At 39.9% G+C, this 19210-nt stretch overlaps 1 protein-coding gene across 7 annotated transcripts in view; it reads right to left on the bottom strand.

The window, feature by feature from the left end:
* Window positions 1-19210, bottom strand: part of OFD1 (OFD1 centriole and centriolar satellite protein) — a 79959-nt gene that overhangs the window by 15826 nt on the left and 44923 nt on the right. For 4 of the 7 annotated variants that reach the window (XM_063635184.1, XM_055268752.2, XM_055268753.2 and 1 more), the window contains 10 exons: window positions 14807-14911; window positions 12870-13006; window positions 12376-12549; window positions 9784-9890; window positions 7942-8061; window positions 5867-5940; window positions 3766-3857; window positions 2238-2427; window positions 1226-1356; window positions 567-678 (listed from right to left, as the gene is read on the bottom strand). In XM_063635184.1, coding sequence (XP_063491254.1) covers window positions 567-678; window positions 1226-1356; window positions 2238-2427; window positions 3766-3857; window positions 5867-5940; window positions 7942-8061; window positions 9784-9890; window positions 12376-12549; window positions 12870-13006; window positions 14807-14911 — 1242 coding nt within the window. The remainder of the gene's footprint in view (window positions 1-566; window positions 679-1225; window positions 1357-2237; window positions 2428-3765; window positions 3858-5866; window positions 5941-7941; window positions 8062-9783; window positions 9891-12375; window positions 12550-12869; window positions 13007-14806; window positions 14912-19210) is intronic. The other 3 variants (XM_055268756.2, XM_063635185.1, XM_055268757.2) reach the window with 2 other exon arrangements.

Below are 19210 nucleotides of genomic sequence, written 5' to 3'. Positions count from 1 at the left end.
CCCAGGCACTGGACTGAAACCCATTTCATCTTTTTCACCATGGCTCAGTAGGTATTATTATACCCATTACAAATGAGGAGATTGAGGCCCAAGGAAGTTAAAGTAACATGCCCAAGGTCAAACAACTTCAAAACGGGTCCAAAAGAAGAACAGTTCTGATTCTGAGGGCAATGTTCTTTTTGCTAAACCACCCTGCTTGTCCTGTATATTTATATATCTATCAAGGAATCCATAAAACTACTGAATTGGTGTTAACATTGGGGTAACAAATAAAAAAGGAAATCCTAGAATGAATGTGGGGACTTCTATGTTACCACCACGCCTTTCCTACTGGGGCACGAGACTCTCCCAAGCCATGAGGCACCTATGAAGCAAAACACTTTTGCTGATGATCCAGATGGTATTACCAAAATGGATAGGGAGTTTTACTTCTAAGATGACACATATTTCTATGGCTTTTCCCCTAAAACAATAATTAATATTCAATAAATTATGATCATTACATTTTCACAGACACCAGAAGCTTTATACACACAAAAATATTTATGGGTTAAAATGTCTCTAACCTGTCTGAGTTTGCTTCAGTTGCAATTTTAGATCAGCAACCTGAGTAGTTAACCTCTTTACAGAAGCTTTGTAACTTAGAATCTGGGCCTTCAGCTGTGCAGAATGCTCAATCTGAAAAGATTCAGAATAGGAAAAGAAATCAATGTAAAACAAATCACAGCTTGCTTCAAAAGGAAAAGTTCTCTTATCATGTTTCTACTTTTTGTTCTGCCAATTCCAAGAAGCTTTATGACAGTAAACAACAGGGTCCCTATTAAAAAAAAAAAACACAAGCAGAACACACAGACAAGTTTTTCACCATCTTTTTCAGTCATATCAAAGAACTCTAGGGCATGCAGGCAGAAATCAGAAGAGAGCGAATGTTTGTAATACTTATCAGGGTGAGAATTGAGAGATAACAGTGGGCACCATCAGGCACTCAGAAAATTTTATGTTTAGGTGAGTTTGCTTTCTTCTCCATTTTATTACTATTACGAATATAAAGTCACGTTATCACTGCAGAATTTTCTCAGATGAGAAAGGATACCTTTAGCATATTTGGGGGAGTCATGTTTGATGTTAAAATAAATCTGATTTACACTAGTGTGACTTGTGCCAGGTTTACATAACTATGAAGTGTACTGGTATCATACTAGAACTGAAGAAGAGCAATACTCACTTCATCTTGCAGTTGTTTGTGCAGAGCTTGCCTGCGGCTTTCGAACTCCTCATGCTCAACCACTATAGCCTTTTCGGCTTTCTGTAGTTCTTTCTGAAAGACTGCAAGTTCAGGAGCCGGCTGAGCTAGGCCTAAGAAGGTAAAAAAAAATCCTAGTCATTACCAACCTTAAGTTTTCTTATTTCACTTAACAAAAACAGTTAAAGGGGTTTTAAAGTGTTCTTTGCTTTGTACTGACTCAATAAATATGATAATAATTCTATTAAATGAGCTCAGAGCAATCCTGACTCTCAAATTTCACAACAAAAGAATTTAGTGCATGTTAATGCAAACTTTATTACCCTTGGAGTCCTACTCCAAGTAAAAGAACTCTTTCAAATTCTCAAATTAATCTGAAAGCCTGTTTCTTTCGTCTACCATGCACAGAAGGAGCTCTCTATCTGGTCTACCTGTTGATGACAGCCCTGGGATCCAATATGATCTGGGCATCTGACAGCAGCAGTTGGGATCCAGGCAGAAGGTAGATGGCTCTCACAGTCAAGGTCATCTAAGAACTCTTTAATAAAGGTTGACTTATTCAGGGTATGCACAAAGGATGGTGGAGTTCCCTGGGCTAGTAACAGGGCCACACTGTTAGTACTCCTTAGGCCTGGAGAATCAGGGGAGGGAGAAATTCTGAGCACTGGAGAGAGGGAGGTGGTGCAGAGCACTCGGAGGAGGTAATCGCAGGCACTATGGCCTCACTTGGCCACGAGGCACAGTGGCCAGCCTAGGGCCACTGTATGTAGAGGCTGGTGTCCCCACTGGCCAAACCCAATCAGCAGTCAGAGGGCAAGGGAAGTCTTGATACCACCTAGAGGCAGGTTTGCAGAGTTTAATCCAAGAATCTTAATTTTATAAATCTTCCCAATGTAAGCCCCCCCACCTTATACAAGTACAAGGCATAGTTTTATGATACTGACCTAATGCGAATTACTAAAACATGCAAGTCAGAAAAAAAGAAAATACATACGGTTTAGGAGATGCAAGTTTTCATTTCTACTCTCTTCCAGTTGTTGTTTAAGTAATTTATTTTGTGCCAGAAGCTCCAGTTTCTCTTCTTTTAGTAGTGAATAATCACTCATCTCTTTAACCTTTTCATTCAGCATATGGTTTTGTTTTGTTATTGCCAAAGACTGGGCTTTGACAGACTCTAATTCAAGCTAAAATTCAAAAAGGAAAATTTACATTTGAATAATGACTTTACAGTACTGCAAAAGTAAAAGCTGGCAGGCTCCTTTAAGCATGGTGTCACAATTTAATTAAGGTCACTATACAGAAGTCTGATTCTCTGCAATAAGACTCTAACTACAATAACGAAAATTATCTTCCGCCCTACAGTTGGGGCAGAACTTTTATAGGCCCCATCCCATGAAGCAAGTCCTAAGATTATCATCCCATTTTCCAGAGGCAACCAAGAACCCAACAACAATCACACATCATAGCAATATATATTTTTTAAATATGAAAGGTAAGATAAAAATGGCTGGGCATGGTGGCTCACGCCTGTAATCACGGCACTTTGGGAGGTTGAGGCAAGAGGACTGCTTGAGCTCAGGAGTTCGAGACCACCCTGGGCAACATGGTGAAACCCCATCTCTACTAAAAATACAAAAATTAGCTGCGTGTGGTGGCACATGGCTGAAATCCCAGCTACTCGGGAGCTGAGACATGAGAATCACTTGAACCTGGGAGGTGGGGATTGGTTGCAGTAAGCAAGATCACACCACTGCACTACCGCCTAGGCGAAAGAACAAGACTGTCTCAAAAAAAAAAAAAAAAAAAAAAAAAAAAGGAAAGAAAAAAAGGAAAAAAGATTCTGTAACATGTTGTGAAGTGCTTCCCTTTTCTTAGTATATCTCATATTTGAGTAAAAAGCCTACAAAGTTCTCACGTAAGTCACAGTTGCTAAAATAAATTTTATATACAAAATATGTTGTAAGTACCTAAAGTTCCAGCTTCATCCTTCAGACAGCAAGCACACGAATGAACAGAAAAGTAAAGAAGCAATGATATGTGAAAAATGTACCTCATTTTGTTTTAATCTGTAAGATAACAATGTAATGACAGGAATTTTGTTTACCTGCTGCTGATGGAAGGAGAGAACAGGCTGATGTAGAAACTAATAGTAATGGCCACCTGCTATGAACTAGGCACATAAGTTAGCTTACTGAATTCCCTCAACAACCCTATAATGTGCAAAACATCCTAGTTTACAGCTCAGGAACCTGCAGTCACAGAACTTCCCTAGTGACACACAAGCAGTTAGAAACACAGACAGGATTTGAGCAGGACTCCAGGACCCAAAGCTGTATCTACACTTTCCTATGTGACATTGATTGAAATTAAGAACTATTGAATTAACTTTAGCCAACACCTTCTTAGCCATATAAATGGCAGTCCAAACATCTCAAGAGGATGACTTAGGATACATTATGTACAATTAAAATTTCATATATTGCTTAAAATCTATTTCAAAAACCAATATGCTTAACGATTACCTCAAGTTCTTTCACACGATTTACAGATTGATTGAGTTCCTCCTTTTTTGAATTAATAGCTATGAGCTCCTCTTGCAAATGAACAGCTTTTTCTGAAAAAAGAGCCCACCAATTAAACACCATAATGTTTTCCTAGTGAATACAAAAGCCATTTAATATTTATGGCCAGTATGTCAGACCTAATGACCACTATTTCACAATCCAAATAGCAGATGTAGGGGGCAAGTAAGAAATAAACCCTGTTACCCAACAGGTGATGAGAAGCTGTAACTGTCATGTATGCGGTGAAATTCCACTTGCTACACATGCTAACCAGAGTTATACCATCTGCTCAAAGCACAGGGCCCTAATACCCACAGCTCTTAACTTCCTTGAAGACAAAGATCTGTCTGTTACTATATTGCAGTTACTATTTTGTAGTTTTCACTTCATCTAACACAAGTCTATGTAGATATATCATCAAACCATAATTTGTTACATACGTAATGGTATTAATGCATAAAAGAAGTATTAGTTTCCACAAGATAGTAAAAGGGGCTGGGCACAGTGGCTCACGCCTGTAATCCCAGCACTTTGGGAGGCCAAGGCAGGCAGACCACCTGAGGTCAGGAGTTCGAGACCAGCCTGGCCAACATGGTGAAACTCTGTCTCTACAAAAATTAGCCGGGCATGGTGGCGCACACCTGCAGTCCCAGCTACTTGGGAGGCTGAGGCACAAGAATCACTTGAACCCAGGAGGCGGAGGCTGCAGTGAGCCGAGATCGTGCCACTGTACTCCAGCCTGGGCAATAGAGCAAGACTCCGTCTCTAAAAAAAAAAAAAAAAGACAGTAGCCACACATCAGGTACTTGGTCAACATCAACTACCTAACCCTGGTTTCCTCCCAAGAATCTACTTGAAATTTCCACCAAAACTTCAACTTCTTGTTACAGCAATTTCCTAGAAATACATTGAAATGGGCCAGGCATGTGGCTCACGCTTGTAATCTCAGCACTTTGGGAGGCCGAGGTGGGTGGATCACGAGGTCAGGAGATCGAGACCATCCTGGCTAACATGCTGAGACCCTGTCTCTACTAAAAATACAAAAAACTAGCCAGGCGCGTTGGTGGGCGCCTGTAGTCCCAGCTACTGGGGAGGCTGAGGTGGGAGAATGGTGTGAACCTGGGAGGTGGAGCTTGCAGTGAGCCAAGATCGCACGACTGCACTCCAAGCCTAGGTGACAGAGCAAGACTCCGTCTCAAAAAAAAAAAAAAAAAAAAAAATACACTGAAATGTAAAACATCTGAAGATCGAAAAATTATTCAACTTCCATAGTCTCGGGCCAATGTACACAAGAGTTCAGAAGGTTATACATCAAGTAAAAATGTTGTAAAGCATAAAAATATATTAGAAGCAAAAGAAATAAGAAACCAGGTCATAGAGGACAGAGAAGTTAAAGTTTTCCGTAAGTGAAAAATAGTCTCTCATGGTTAGGAGTAATATGTACTTGACGGCAATAAGTTGCTGCTACGTTCCTGACAATTGCAGATTTATCAAAATATATGAAATAAAGTTGGATAAAATATCCATGATAAATCACTGGCCTTTGTGAATATACAAACTATTAAACATGAAGGTTCCTCAAAAGGCAGTGAAGACCATGGTTTTTTGTTTTTTTTTTTGAGACAGAGTCTTTCTCTGTCACCCAGGCTGGAGTGCAGGGGCGCAATCTCAGCTCACTGCAAGCTCCGCCTCCCCCATTCACGCCATTCTCCTGCCTCAGCCTCTCCGAGTAGCTGGGACTACAGGCACCCGCCACCACGCCCAGCTAATTTTTTGTATTTTTAGTAGAGACGGGGTTTCACCGTGGTCTCGATCTCCTGACCTCATGATCCACCTGCCTCGGCCTCCCAAAGTGCTGGGATTACAGGCGTGAGCCACCGCACCCGGCCTGACCATGATTTTTTTTTAATTTATAAAATTAAAATTACAAAAAAATGTGTAATTTTGTAACAATGAAGTGTAAGCTGTATTTTTTAGAATATAGAACAGACCCAACTTGGGAAGCTAATAACCTACAGCAGAACTGAAAAATACAGTTTATTTTCCCCCCAAACATCACCTTTATTCTTCCTTTCATCTTCAATCAGTCGATTAGTTCTAATGATGTAGTCATCCTTCAGTTCAAGTTGATACCTGAGAATCAGAATGACTAAATATGAGCTCCTCAGTCATTTTTCTGGAAAGACTGTTATCAGTGCAGGAGCTTATCTATGGCACAGGAGCACCTGAGGGCGCTAAACATGACAATGTGTAAACTTCAAAGTCCTCAATACTAAAGCCAGGGATATGACCTCTGAACATAAAATGCCCAGTAAAACCCTTCCTTGACCCTATAAACTGGGTCCCAAAACTCAATCACACAAAATGAAGTGTCGTGTTATCATAAGGTTACTTACTGAAAGCAATCACTTTTCAGCTGGTCTCAACTGACACAAAGAGCAAAGGGGTAAATTAATTTACACAGTACACAACAGACTCAATCCCAAATGATAATCAGACAGTCACTTCCAATCCACCTGTACCATCTGCCCACCCCCAACCAAGGTAAGAACTTTTGTGCTCAGGGACTAAGCGCAGTCCTGAGAGCCAACTGCCAAGAGCATTATATCCGGATTAGCAATACCAAAAGGCACATTTTCACAGTTTCACTTCCCTTTCCCAGCTGTTACCAGCTGCCCTTTTGGTTCCAAAAGGAAATAGAAGCACTCCTGTGGTGAAGAGCCTCCAAACTCCAACACCTGCCAAAGTCATATGAGGATTCCCAAAGCCAGGCAGACACCATGCAGCCTGTGGAAGCTGTCACAATGACACCAAATAGTTCACTAGCTCCATAACTATGTAAAATTAACACACATACTTTAATTCATTTATTCCTAAAAATTCAGCAACTACAGACACTTCCATTTTAGCTATTTTAGTATAGAAACTGACATAGAAGACGTGGGTAAAATACATCATTTCAAAATCAATAGATAAAAAAGCTGCCATATTTTTTAAAAATAAGATTTGTTTAAAGGATTACCTCAAGAAACCTTTGCAATACTATGTAATGGAATATCAATGACAAATTATGAGGAAGGCAATAAAAGAGGCCAAATAAGAAATGCCCAGAGCACCTGAGTTGAATCATTTCCTCGCGACACATTTACAACAAACATTAACTGAGCACTTTTTATGTGCCAGATGCTTTCCCGCACGCTGAAGAGAAATGTTACCACATGGGCATAATGTCGTAGCACTGAGATATTATTCACTGATACACAAAACTCAGACTACAGAAAAGCCAAAGTAACCATAGTTGTCCATATTTTCCTTTCCCTATATCACTTTTTGCCTCACATAGTTAATTTTAACTCTTTTGATTCTGGCTTTGCTGAATCTTGAAGGAATACAAGACATATGTTCACTGACAAATACTATGACCACTAGTATAATTTATATATTGTTAGATACCCCCACCCTTGTGACTGTATGAGTGAGGTAGAGGAAAAGATAACTAAAAGTGGTTATAATTCCAATTTTACAGCTTATCAACTATGCAAGCTGAGCAAGTCACAAGGTGTCCTGAAAATTAAAGCAAATCACAGCCCGCAATAAATGTTAGAGAAGCCATAAGAAGCGCAGAGGATGTGCTTCTCTATATTTCTTTGTTGTTGTTAATTTTTGAGATGGATTCTCACTGTCATGCAGGCTAGTAGAGTGCAGTAGCACAACTTCAGCTCACTGCAACGTCTTGCCTCCTGGGTTCGAGTGATTCTCCTGCCTCAGCCTCCCCAGTAGCTGGGATTACGAGTGCCCACCACCACACCCAGCTAATTTTTGTATTTTTAGTAGAGATGGGGTTTCACCATGTTGGCTAGGCTGGTCTTGAACTCCTGACCTCAGGTGATCGGCCCACCTCAGCCTTCCAGAGTGCTGGGATTATTGGCATGAGCCACCACACCCGGCCCTTATCTTTTAAAAACTATCCTAACTCAAATGCAGGAAAGGATTGACTGTATCGATAAAACTATGTTTTTTTTTTTTTTTTCAAACACTAAAGTTTGCCTAAGTTACAGACTACTTTGTCAGTTTGTTATGTTTCTACCAACTTAATTTAAACATATTAGTTATTTTAAAATGCTAAACAATTACTTTAGAAGTTCATTCTTGAGCTTTCGGTCATAGGTCTCCTCAAAACTCTTTATATTCTGCTCCCGTCTCCTAAGTGCCTCAGTTATGCTTTTATGTTTTTCTTCCTGGAGCTTCTGGTTCCTGAAATTAGCAAAAAATATAAAAAGTAAATAAACTACCATAGCTGAGCTAATAAATTTAGGAAAAAATCACATGTGTCTAGTTCAACAGATTAAAACTGCTACATGATATCACTACTGGGAAGTAGAAGGAAAGGGCCAGAAGTCCTCAGTGTATTTTATGAACTGACCTAGTTACAGCATATCGAAACTAGCAGAACTGACTGTGCTTTGGGCTGAAGGGAGTGGGAGAGTCTCAAGAGGGAAGTGGTTTCTCACAGAAGATAAACACTTAAACAATGGTTATAGGTGATAAATAGCCAAAATCAATCCTGGGATGAAAGAATGATATTATTAGTCAAAAAGTAACAAGTAAGTGTACTTATGTGCTTAAATCTTCTATAATGCTGTTTCTAACTGTGGGATTTAATTAATTAGTCCATACATATTCAAGGTACAATATTTGTTTTTGTCATTTAATAACCAATCAGCTTTAGCCAAGTGTGGTGACCTGCACCTATAATCCCAGCTTTTCAGAAGGCTGAGGCAGGAGGATCGCTTGAGCCCAAGTGTTTGAGACCAGCCTGGGCAATACAGAAAGACACTGTGTCTTAAAAACAAAACAAAACAAACAAAAAACCCTATTGATTGAATACTGAAAAAAGTACCAAAAGAGAGGGCAAAAGATAGATGGATCAAGCAGGGCTTCCAAATACTGAAGAATAGAATGGTCTTCATAGTGAGACTTTAAATCAACCATAGCACCAACTCCTTAGCCAGGGAGGTAGGTTCACGGGTGGTGAGATCCAGCCATCCTGAGAAGTGCTACAAAATGCTGACTAGTCTAAGAACAGGTAAAGGCTCTAGGTATTAGCTCCCTCTGCTGGTAATCTGGAAAGCCATAGAGAGGTAAACTACATTTATTTAGTTTACATGCTGAGAAGGAGGGAACAAGAGTAGAGAAAATGGAGGTAAAGGAATGATGAACTCTCTCTGCCCCAATTTTGTGCCTATTTTCTCTCTCTTGATCAATTTATCTTTTCATTATTGCCAAAAAGAGAGTAAGGTAGACAGAGAGTTGAAATCAAACAAATCAAGCCTATAGAAGTGAGAAAAAAAACATTAATGGAGACAAATTCTTTAATGAACTAAGATTCCTGGAGTATCTATGGGTGTCAATAGCAGATTCCCAAAGGAAAAGAAGGCTTATCGCACAAACTATAGACAGGTGAACTTGCTGTCAATCCCAGGTAAGATCTGAAGGATGAAACATTTGTGAGCACTTAGAAAAAGTAACACAAAGAAATGGTTTCACCAAGTACAAGTCAAGTTGGACCACCATACTTCCTTTTCTGAGCACTCAGCTGGTAAAAGCTGCAGGCCTGGATATATGGAATTCAGTTACTATACATACACACACGGAACTATCAGATCTGAGGGACTGAATGTAACTGCAAAACATACCATCTGTTCCAGTATTAACAGCTTCTCCAAATTATCTGTCTGGTCTTACTGTAGCCTGATGATAGTAGCATCTCATTTGTCTTTTCATCTTAATGTTTAATATTTCAAAAGCAAAACCCTAGTGTTTGTTCCTCTTAATTTGTACTTTCTAGGTGATATCCCCTTTACAAATAAGAACTCTACTTGGCAATGAACATTAGAATATTTAGACATATATATATTTAGTAATTCTTTTTAATCTCATCATTCTGAATATCCGAAATGAACATGCATTACTTACAATTCAAAAGCTTCAACTCTTTGCTTCAGCTCTGCTTCTCTTCCTCTTAGCAAATCCATATCTTTTAGTAAAAGTTGCCTTTGAGCATAAATTTCTTTTGTTTCAATCTGTATAGAAAAGCATTAATTTTTAGCAAGCAAGCTAATGAAGGCAAAACAGATTTGAATGAATATACTGCTTCCTAAATTCCAAAAAGCAAAGTACAGGCATTTAGGATAACAATTTCACCTTCAAGAGATTCCAACTCAAGGTATGCTTTCTGCCTATTCTAGTCGCATAAAAATTTACTCCCCCAATGATTGTTAAACTACCATTACTCTACAGTCCTAACATGCCATGTGTAATTTATGCTATTTAGTTCTTTAACATCTCTCAGTCTCTTATCTAAAAAAAAAAAAAATTTTTTTTTTTTTTTTTTGGAGACAGGGTCTCACTCTGTCACGCAGGCTGGAGTGCAGTGGGGTGATCTTGGCTCACTGCAACCTCCACCTCCCAAGCTCAAGGGGTCCTCCCACCTCAGCCTACCAAGTAGCTGCAGGCACTACAGGCACACGCCACCAAGTCCGGCTGATTTTTTATATTTTTGTAAAGATGGGGTTTTGCCATGCTGCCCAGGCTGGTCTTGAACTTCTGGACTCAAGCGATATGCCTGCCTTGGCCTCCCAAGGTGCTGGGACTACAAGCATGAGCCACCACACCTGGCGCCCTTACCTAAATTTTGGCAAGTTCCCCAGGAAGAAAAATTAAGCAAAATGTACATTCAGCAGTAAAACTCCAAAAGAATTGAATCCCCATGGTTTTTAGTGGTGGTGTCATCTGAATGTTTCAGTTCACGGGTCATTATGACTCAGAGTTAGCAAGCTCATATGAACTCCTAAAAGAATGGGCCATCCTTCCATTTCTGTGTTCACAGAGAAAGAATTTACTAACTACCTATGACATGTCAAGCAGCATACTGGGAACTGGGGTATAAAAAGGTAGACAGATGAAGTCCTCATGTCTAAAGACCTCACAATTTAGTCAGGGAGTAAGAAACAATCACACTAAGATGTGATGATTTTGTAACTGAAGTACATAAAGACTGATGCAGGAACGAGGCCTAAATGGGTCACTCAGTGGGAGTCAGGGAAGGCATCGCCCAGGTGACATCCAAGCTGGGTCTTGAAAGACACTATGGTTTCTATCAGGGAGAGAAGGGGATGGCAAGTCCAGGTGAGGGAATAAAGATATGGTGCTTCTTATGAGGATGACAATCTTCTTCAAAGCCTTCAGATAATCAGTTAAATAAACAGGGATCTAGTCAGTCACCTATCTTGAAGGTGGAAGTTATTAGTCTAAACACAATCCAATCATCTCAAAGATATGTGCTTCCGACATTCATTTTTATAGCTGAAGCAAGCCCAATTCCCAGAAATGCTATACAAAATTTTAGAGGGGGTGCCCTTAGCATTAAACAACTAGGTCTTATTGAGAAGCCCCAAGCAAGAGTGGACACTAGGGGGAAGCATTCCTACTTTCAACATCTGACAGCAGTAGTTCTGCATGTATGTTGGAAACAGTGCTGTAAATCTAGTTTGGTCTAAGACACGCCCTTGGGAAAGGAATATGATTTAAAGGAGTAGATCCAATCCCGCTTGCCAACATGGACTCCCTCTCACTCCTCACCCTCTCTGTCTCCTGTCCAGTTACTTTCTGGAGTGACAAGATCAAATGGCCACATGGATGACCCTTGTGGTGACTCCTTTACCCCAGGGACCTTCACCCTTGCTCATTTCCATGGCTCTCTCCAATGGCAGCATACTGCATTTGGTTTCTAGTCTCCACCTGAAACCTCATCCTGCAATTCTGTACTCTTGGACCATCCTCATTCTTCCACCTACTAGTCTATCCAGATAGAGTCCTTGATCACTGAGACTGCCACTCAACCCTCCCTTTCCCCCTGGGTTAGCAGCCACCTGCCCTCTCCTCTGCTTCCCTTCACTACCCAAGACAGCCCCAGAATCTTTGATTAAATAGGCTGCCTTTCTCTAGTCAAATAAATTAGGCTCTGAAAAGCTCCACTTCCCAAGCATCTCCATCTTTCCACCCTCACTGAAAGGGACAGAAAGAGATACTTACAAATCCTCCCCAGAACTAGAACAGAAAACTCACCTACAAGCACGTGGTTTGATCTCTCTCAATTCCAGGCTCCCCCAGCCACAGCTGAGCCCTCAGTACAGGTGATCAGTCCTCTCTGCTTTAAAGGGCTGTTCTTCCCTTACCCACAGGAGCTACTCTGCACCTCCAATCTGCTCCTAAAACCCGAGATCTAACCCTCTAATCTGCCTGAGGAGATGGAGCTTATTTGGGGTGTTTCTCATAATCCCAACTTGATTGTTCACCTCCACAGTTCTTGCCTTTCCATCAGTCTCAGAGGAAGCAAATTTGTGTATTCTTTTCAAGGACCATCCTTCTATTTGCACTCTTGGCCCCAGTCCCTATTGCTCTTCTGGGGCCTTGTTCCATTAACTGTACCATCCTATTCCTGGATCTTGAGCCAACCTACTAATAGCTGCAGGAAATAGCAACCCATAAAATATTTGTAAATACCACCTCTTGGTGCTTTTGAATTCTTTCAAGGGTACTCTTTTCCCGAAGAACGAGGGCTTCAGATTTTGCTTGACAAGCTTTCTCAAAATCATTCTGGAACATGGCTAATTCCTTTTCATACTTTTTTTTTGCTTCCGTTTTAATTTTTGCTATCTCGGTATCTTTAAAAAACTTCAACTGCAAATTGATCACAAAAAATTAAAAATACCAACTATTATACTATAAAAACAGGAACAAGTTCTCTCTCTACATCTAGATTTAACATTAATGCTCTGTCCAAATATATTTATTTCATCTTTAGTTTTATCTCATTCACTGTATTTGTTGGATTCACCCAAAAGGCATAAACAAATGTCATCAGAAATAAAAAAATATTTGCACAACAGTACAGTGTCCCATTCGTTAAGTTCTAGATATTTTCCCATATACCTAAGGTTAAGACTTTAGAAGACAAACAAAAACATCACTCTTGTTAACCGTAACAAGATAAAGCTTACCTTTTGACACATTTCTGCCCGAAGCTGCTCTTCTATTTCTCTCTTATATTCATTTAGCTTTATTTCTAAAGATTCGAACTTGATACGCTGAGGGTAAGCATCTGCAAACTGATCATCAATAAGCTGAAGCTTCTCAGCTATTAAAAAATAACACATCAAATTAGGACATAGAAACATTGTCAGGTGCGTAAGACGCCAGACCTCTGGTTCAAAAGTAAAGAGGATACTTAGGGGAAAGTGTAGGGATTATCTGCAACTTACTTTGAAATACAAAAAAAGGAAGGTGGATGAATGGATGGACAGATAAAAATGATGAAGCAAGTATAATACAAGTGTAATAGTGACATCTAGGTCGTGGGTATACAAGTGTTCACTAAAATTGTTTCAACTTTTCTGAATGTTTGAAAACGTTCATCATAAAATGTTAGAGGAAAAAGAAAGCCAAGAGTACAGTTTAAGTCAGAAAATACTGGAGTCTCTTCCTACTCTCTAAGTGCTAAGGCAGAGAGCTCTTTATTGGACTTCGGTTAAAGCTGACTTACACATTCAAAACAATAACTTTAAAAGAATCAAAGATCATGTACATCAATGCCTCCCCTTTACAGATAAAGAACAAAAGCTGATATAGCTTAATAAGTGACTACATAACAGCATAACCAGGATTAAAGTGAGGTCTACTGTCTCTTCCCTTAGTCCATGGCCCTCAAACCAACTATGGATCAGAATCAACCACATAGCAAAGTGCAAATCTGAACCCAGAGTACAATCTCAACCGTGTATAATGCCCACCAAAAAAGTATGTGAAGAGGGGAAAAAGGCTGGCAGAAGTAGATTAAAACATTGATAGTGTTTATCTCTGGTAGGGATGACTTTAGACATGTTTTTCCATCTACTTTTCTGTATTTTCCAAATGCTGTCCAATACAGGACTCTCCAGCCACATGGGGCCATTGACACTTCAAATGTGACCAGACTCAACTGAGATGTGCTTTAAATGTAAAAAACACGAGATTTCAAAGACAGTGCAAAAAATAAATGTGAAATATCTTAGTATTTTTTATACTGAATATATGCTGAAATAATATTTTGGATGTATTGGGTTAAATATATTATTAAAACAAATTTCACTCGTTTCTCTTTACTTTTTTCAATGTGGCTACTAGAAAATTTAAAATTATGTATGTGGCTCACACCACTGAACAGCACTGCTTGATAATTAGCAAGTAATATGTTTCTAATTGAATTAAACCTACATTTAATTAAAGGCATAGTCATATAATACATTTTATGAATTATGAACTTATCTTCTTGCAAGTTACTATTTAAGAGTAAGGAAGGGCTAAGAAATCCATTAAGCATATCATTTTAAACAGCTGTTTCCCATCTCTACTGAGCACAAAACTGACAGGATGGTATTGCAGACCAGCTGGATAGTACAAAAAGCTCTAGATCATAGATGGGAGAACTTGGACTCCAGTATTAGTTCTGATGCCGACTAAGTGTTTCCAAGTTGCTCTTTCTCTGAGGACCTCGCTTTCCTCAACTATAAAATGAAGTGATGAGCCAGTGACTTCTCTAGTACCTTGCAAAGCAAGTAGTTTATAATCTTCTAACTGGGTGGCTGTAAAGTTAGACAAGACATGAGGAAGAACCTCCCAGTTAAGAGAAGTCAAACTCAACAAACAAGGAAGAATATGGGCCTTTGAATCCCTGCATGATTTGGCCAATGTAGCCCTGGCATTCATGAGGCTAGGGAATGACACTGGAGAGCACTTCCTGGTCCCCCAAGATGATTCCGGAAGAAATGAATTCCCTTGTTGCCTGCAGGTTGCATCCCTCCAGTTCAAGGAGCAATCACACAATATGGTAAATCAGATAATTTCCTTCATTCAAAATGAAAACAGCAGAACTGAAATTAAGAAAGAAGGCTATAATTACCCAGAGAATCTCTGTTAAATGTCGAACTTGTCTGAGTTTCCATATTACAACTCTCTTTAGCTTGATGATATTCTGCCAGTTCTTTTAAAAAATGCATAAGAAAACCTAAAAAACATATGCATACAGTTTTGTTTCAGAGCTTTCAACCACTGCTCAGTCACTGTTTTTACAACCTTAGCTTTAGGACATTATCATTTTTTACATTATATATCTTTCCTTTTTTTTTTTTTAGACACAAGAGTCTTGCTCTGTCACCCAGGCTGGAGTGCAGTGGTGTAATCATGGCTCACTGCGGCCTCGACCTCCTGGGCTCAAGCAATCCTCCTACTTCAGTCTCCCAGGTAGCTGGGACTAGAGGCGCACACCACCACCCACCATGCCCAGCTAATTTTACTTTTTGTATAAACAGGGTCTTGCTATGTTGCCCAGGCTAGTCTCAAACTCATGGCCTCAAGCAATCCTCCTGCTTGGGCCTCCCAAAGTGCTGGGATCACAAGCATGAGCCACGGTGCCCAGTCATATCTTTTAATAAATCTGAGGAAAGGCCTTCCCAAGCATGATACAAAACCTGGAAGGAATAAGGAGAAATATTTATCAATCTAACTACATAAAAACTGAAAACTTACATATGGCATAAAATAAAAAAAAACACACTGGGAAAAATAGTTGCAATAATATGGAGGCATAACCCAAGACTAAAGTGATGACATTTTCATAACATCAAAGAACTCTTACAAATCAGTTTAAAAAAAAAAATCAGAAAAATGGGGGAAAACATGGATAGTTTGCAGAAAAAAAACAATTGTCAAAGATGAACACAATTTTTAGATGCTGAATAAAAATGAACAAAATCATAAATGCAAATTAATACAACAGAGAAACCATTATTTTCCCTATAACACTGCTAAGATTAAAACTTGTATAATGCTAAGTGTTGGCAAGGGAGTGGATATATAGCTATGCTCATTCACTTGGAAGAGAAATTTGTCAATGCTTATATATATTCGAAATGCATGTGCCCTTTAATCTAGTCATTCCACTTCTATGAATTTACACAGGTATACTTTCACAAGGGCACAAAGGGTGTATACTGCACACTGGTTACCTGTAATGGCAAAAAGCAAACAATAAAACAACCAAATCTCCATCAATAGGGGGTTAAATACATTCTTTAAAAATAATTAGCCTATATTGCTACAGAAAGATGCATTGTTGGATTAAGAAAAAGCAAACTGCATACAGTATCTACGATATAATCCCAATTGATTGTGTTTTAATCACAAATACATAGTTTTAACCACAAACAATTCTAGAAGATAAACAAGAAACTGTTAATTCTAGTTATCAGTGGAGTGTGAGATTAGAGAACACGGGCAGAAACTGCTACTTTGCTTTCACTTTATATCCTTCTGACTAGTTTGAAACTTTGTTTTAAACCACAAGCATAAATTACTTAAGAAATGTTTAGTTTCTTGGAACTAAAAACATTAGTTAGCTCAGCACCTTTTCCCCCATCTCCACTCCCTTCAGGAAGGGGATCAGATTTTGTCACAGTCTGCATACCATCCTGGGATCACCTGACCTAAATTTGCAAACATTAACGTTCACTCTTGATGATGTAAAGCTCTATGGGTTTTGACATTGGGTCTTTCATTCTCTTAACAGTGTCTTTTGGCAGGGTACAGTGGCTCACGTTTGTAATCCCAGCACTCTGGGAGGCTGAGGCGGGCAGATCACCTGAAGTCAGGGGATCGAGACCAGCCTGGTCAACATGGTGAACCCCATCTCTATTAAAAACACAAAAAAATTAGCCAGGCGTGGTGACGGGCGCCTGTAGTCCCAGCTACTCAGGAGGCTGAGACAGGAGAATCACTTGAACCCAGGAGGCGGAGGCTGCAGTGAGCCGAGGTCGCGCCACTGCACTCCGGCCTGGGCGGCAGAGTGAAACTCCATCTCAAAAACAAAACAAAACAAAAGAAAAAGAACAGTGTCTTTCACAGAAATGTTTTTAATTTTAATAAAGTCTAACTGACCTACTTTTTTCTTTCATATATCTTGCTCTTGGTGTTACATCTCATCACGAAACCCAAGATCACATAGACTTTCTACTGTTCTCATCTGGAAGTTTTAAAGTTTTGCATTTTAGATTTAGGTCTATGGTTCATTTTGAGTTAGTTTTTGTGTAAGGTATAATAAATAAGATGTGTCTAGGCTGATTTTTGTGCATATGAATATCCAATTGTTACAGCACCACTTGTTGAAAAGACTATCTTTCCTCTATTGAATTGCCTTTGCACCTTTGTTAAAAAAAAAAATCAATTGACTATATTTGTGTGGATGTATTTCTGGACTTTCTAATTCTGTCCCCATTGATGTACATGTCTGTTCTTTTGCCAATTGCAGATAAGAATTTTAACTTCTAAAAAGCAAAGGGCCAATGTCCAAATTTTCTTCCCTCATCCAAATTTTGTGCACATCATTTTCTGGATATTGTCAGGCCTCTGAGCCAAAGCTCAGCCACTGTAACCCCCGTGACCTGCACATATACATCCAGATGGCCTGCAGGAGCCAGCTAAAAAACCACAGAAGAAGTGAAACAGCTCCTGCCTTAATTGATTGATCAACCTTATGACATTCCACCATTATGACTTGTTCCTGCCCTGCCCCAACTGATCAATCGACCTTGTGACATTCTTCTTCTGGACAATGAGTCCCAAGATCTCTCCACCATGCACCTTGGGACCCCTCTCCCCTGCTAACAATAAATAACCACCTTTAACTGTAACTTTCCACTGCCTACTCAAGCCCTGTAAAGCTGCCCCTCTCCTACCTCCCTTCACTGACTCTCTTTTCGGACTCAACCCACTTGCACCCAAGTGAATAAACAGCCCTGTTGCTCACACAAAGCCTGTTTGGTGATCTCTTCCCAAGGACACGCATAACAGGTATCATTATCTCTGAAAGGAAAATTATGAGTGGGAAGAATGGGTGACTAGAATCTAGGGGGGAAAGTACCATGGCCATTCAACAGCTTAGCACCCCCTGAGCATAGATACGGTAGGATAAGACCATAGGTCTCTGAGTCAGGGGACAGACAACGGTTAAGTACACAATACCTTCCCACATGTTTTCTGTTGGTTAATTAGAAGACACCAATTTTTTAAAAAATTTTATCTTACCAGGAGCTATTTTATTGTTAGCTAAGAGTTCTACCCAAATTTTGGCACTAGGATGCCTGACATATCTGCTACTCATAGTTTTTCTGGCTTCCAGAAATTTTACTGGGATGCTAGGTGAAGCTGGTAAGGGCTGTCGGCCAGATGTCTTTCTGAACCAGATGCATTTAAAGAGACTGCGTAAAAACTATTTTTTTTTTTTTTTTTTTTGAGACGGAGTCTTGCTCTTTCGCTAGGCTGGAGCGCAGTGGCGTCATCTCGGCTCACTGCAACCTCTGCCTCCTGGGTTCAAGCAATTCCCCTGCCTCAGCCTCCCAAATAGCTGGAACTACAGGTGCACACCACCACGCCTGGCTAACTTTTTTTTATATTTTAGTAGAGACAGGGTTTCACCATGTTGGCCAGGATGGTCTTGCTCTCCTGACCTCGTGATCCGCCTGCCTCAGCCTCCCAAAGTGCTGGGATTACAGGTGTGAGCCACTGCACTCAGCCATGGAAAAACTACTTTTAAGGATAATATATCTATAGTAACTACACAGATTTTTTTTTTTTTTTTTTTTTTGAGATGGAGTCCAGCTCTGTCACCCAGGCTGGAGTGCAGTGGTGCTCTCAGCTCACCGCAACCTTCACCTCTCCGGTTCAAGCGATTCTCCTGCCTCAGCCTCCCAAGTAGCTGGGATTACAGGCACTCGCCACCACGCCTGGCTAATTTTTGTATTTCTGTAATTAGAGATGGGGTTTCACCATGTTGGCCAGGCTGGTCTCGAACCCCTGACCTCAAGTGATCAGCTGGGTTTGCCCTCCCAAAGTGCTGGGATTACAAGCATGAGCCACCGTGCCTGGCCCATAGATTATTTCTTAATATCCCTTCAAGCCATAAATTTCCTTTTGAAGTAATAGTTAAGCAAAAGATACTAGCTATATACCTCAGAATTATGCTAATATGGTAGTCACTATGCACGTGTAGCTAATTAAACGTAAATTAAAAATTCAGTTATCCAGTCACACTAGCCACATTTCAAGGCTCAATAGCCACAGGTGGCTAGCAGCTACCACATGAAACAGCATAGATACAGACATTTCCATAATCACAGAGAGTTACACTGGACGGTGCTTAGAGTACAGAATATAGGATCATTTACCATACCGAACTTCAGTAGGGATGGTCTAGTTTGCGGGCAGCCCAGAATATCTTGTGTTCCAATTTATTTATATTCTGCTAACATTA

This window comes from Symphalangus syndactylus, chromosome X (assembly GCF_028878055.3).
Source record: "Symphalangus syndactylus isolate Jambi chromosome X, NHGRI_mSymSyn1-v2.1_pri, whole genome shotgun sequence".
NCBI lineage: Eukaryota > Metazoa > Chordata > Mammalia > Primates > Hylobatidae > Symphalangus > Symphalangus syndactylus.
This window is presented reverse-complemented; position numbering and strand designations above follow the sequence as displayed.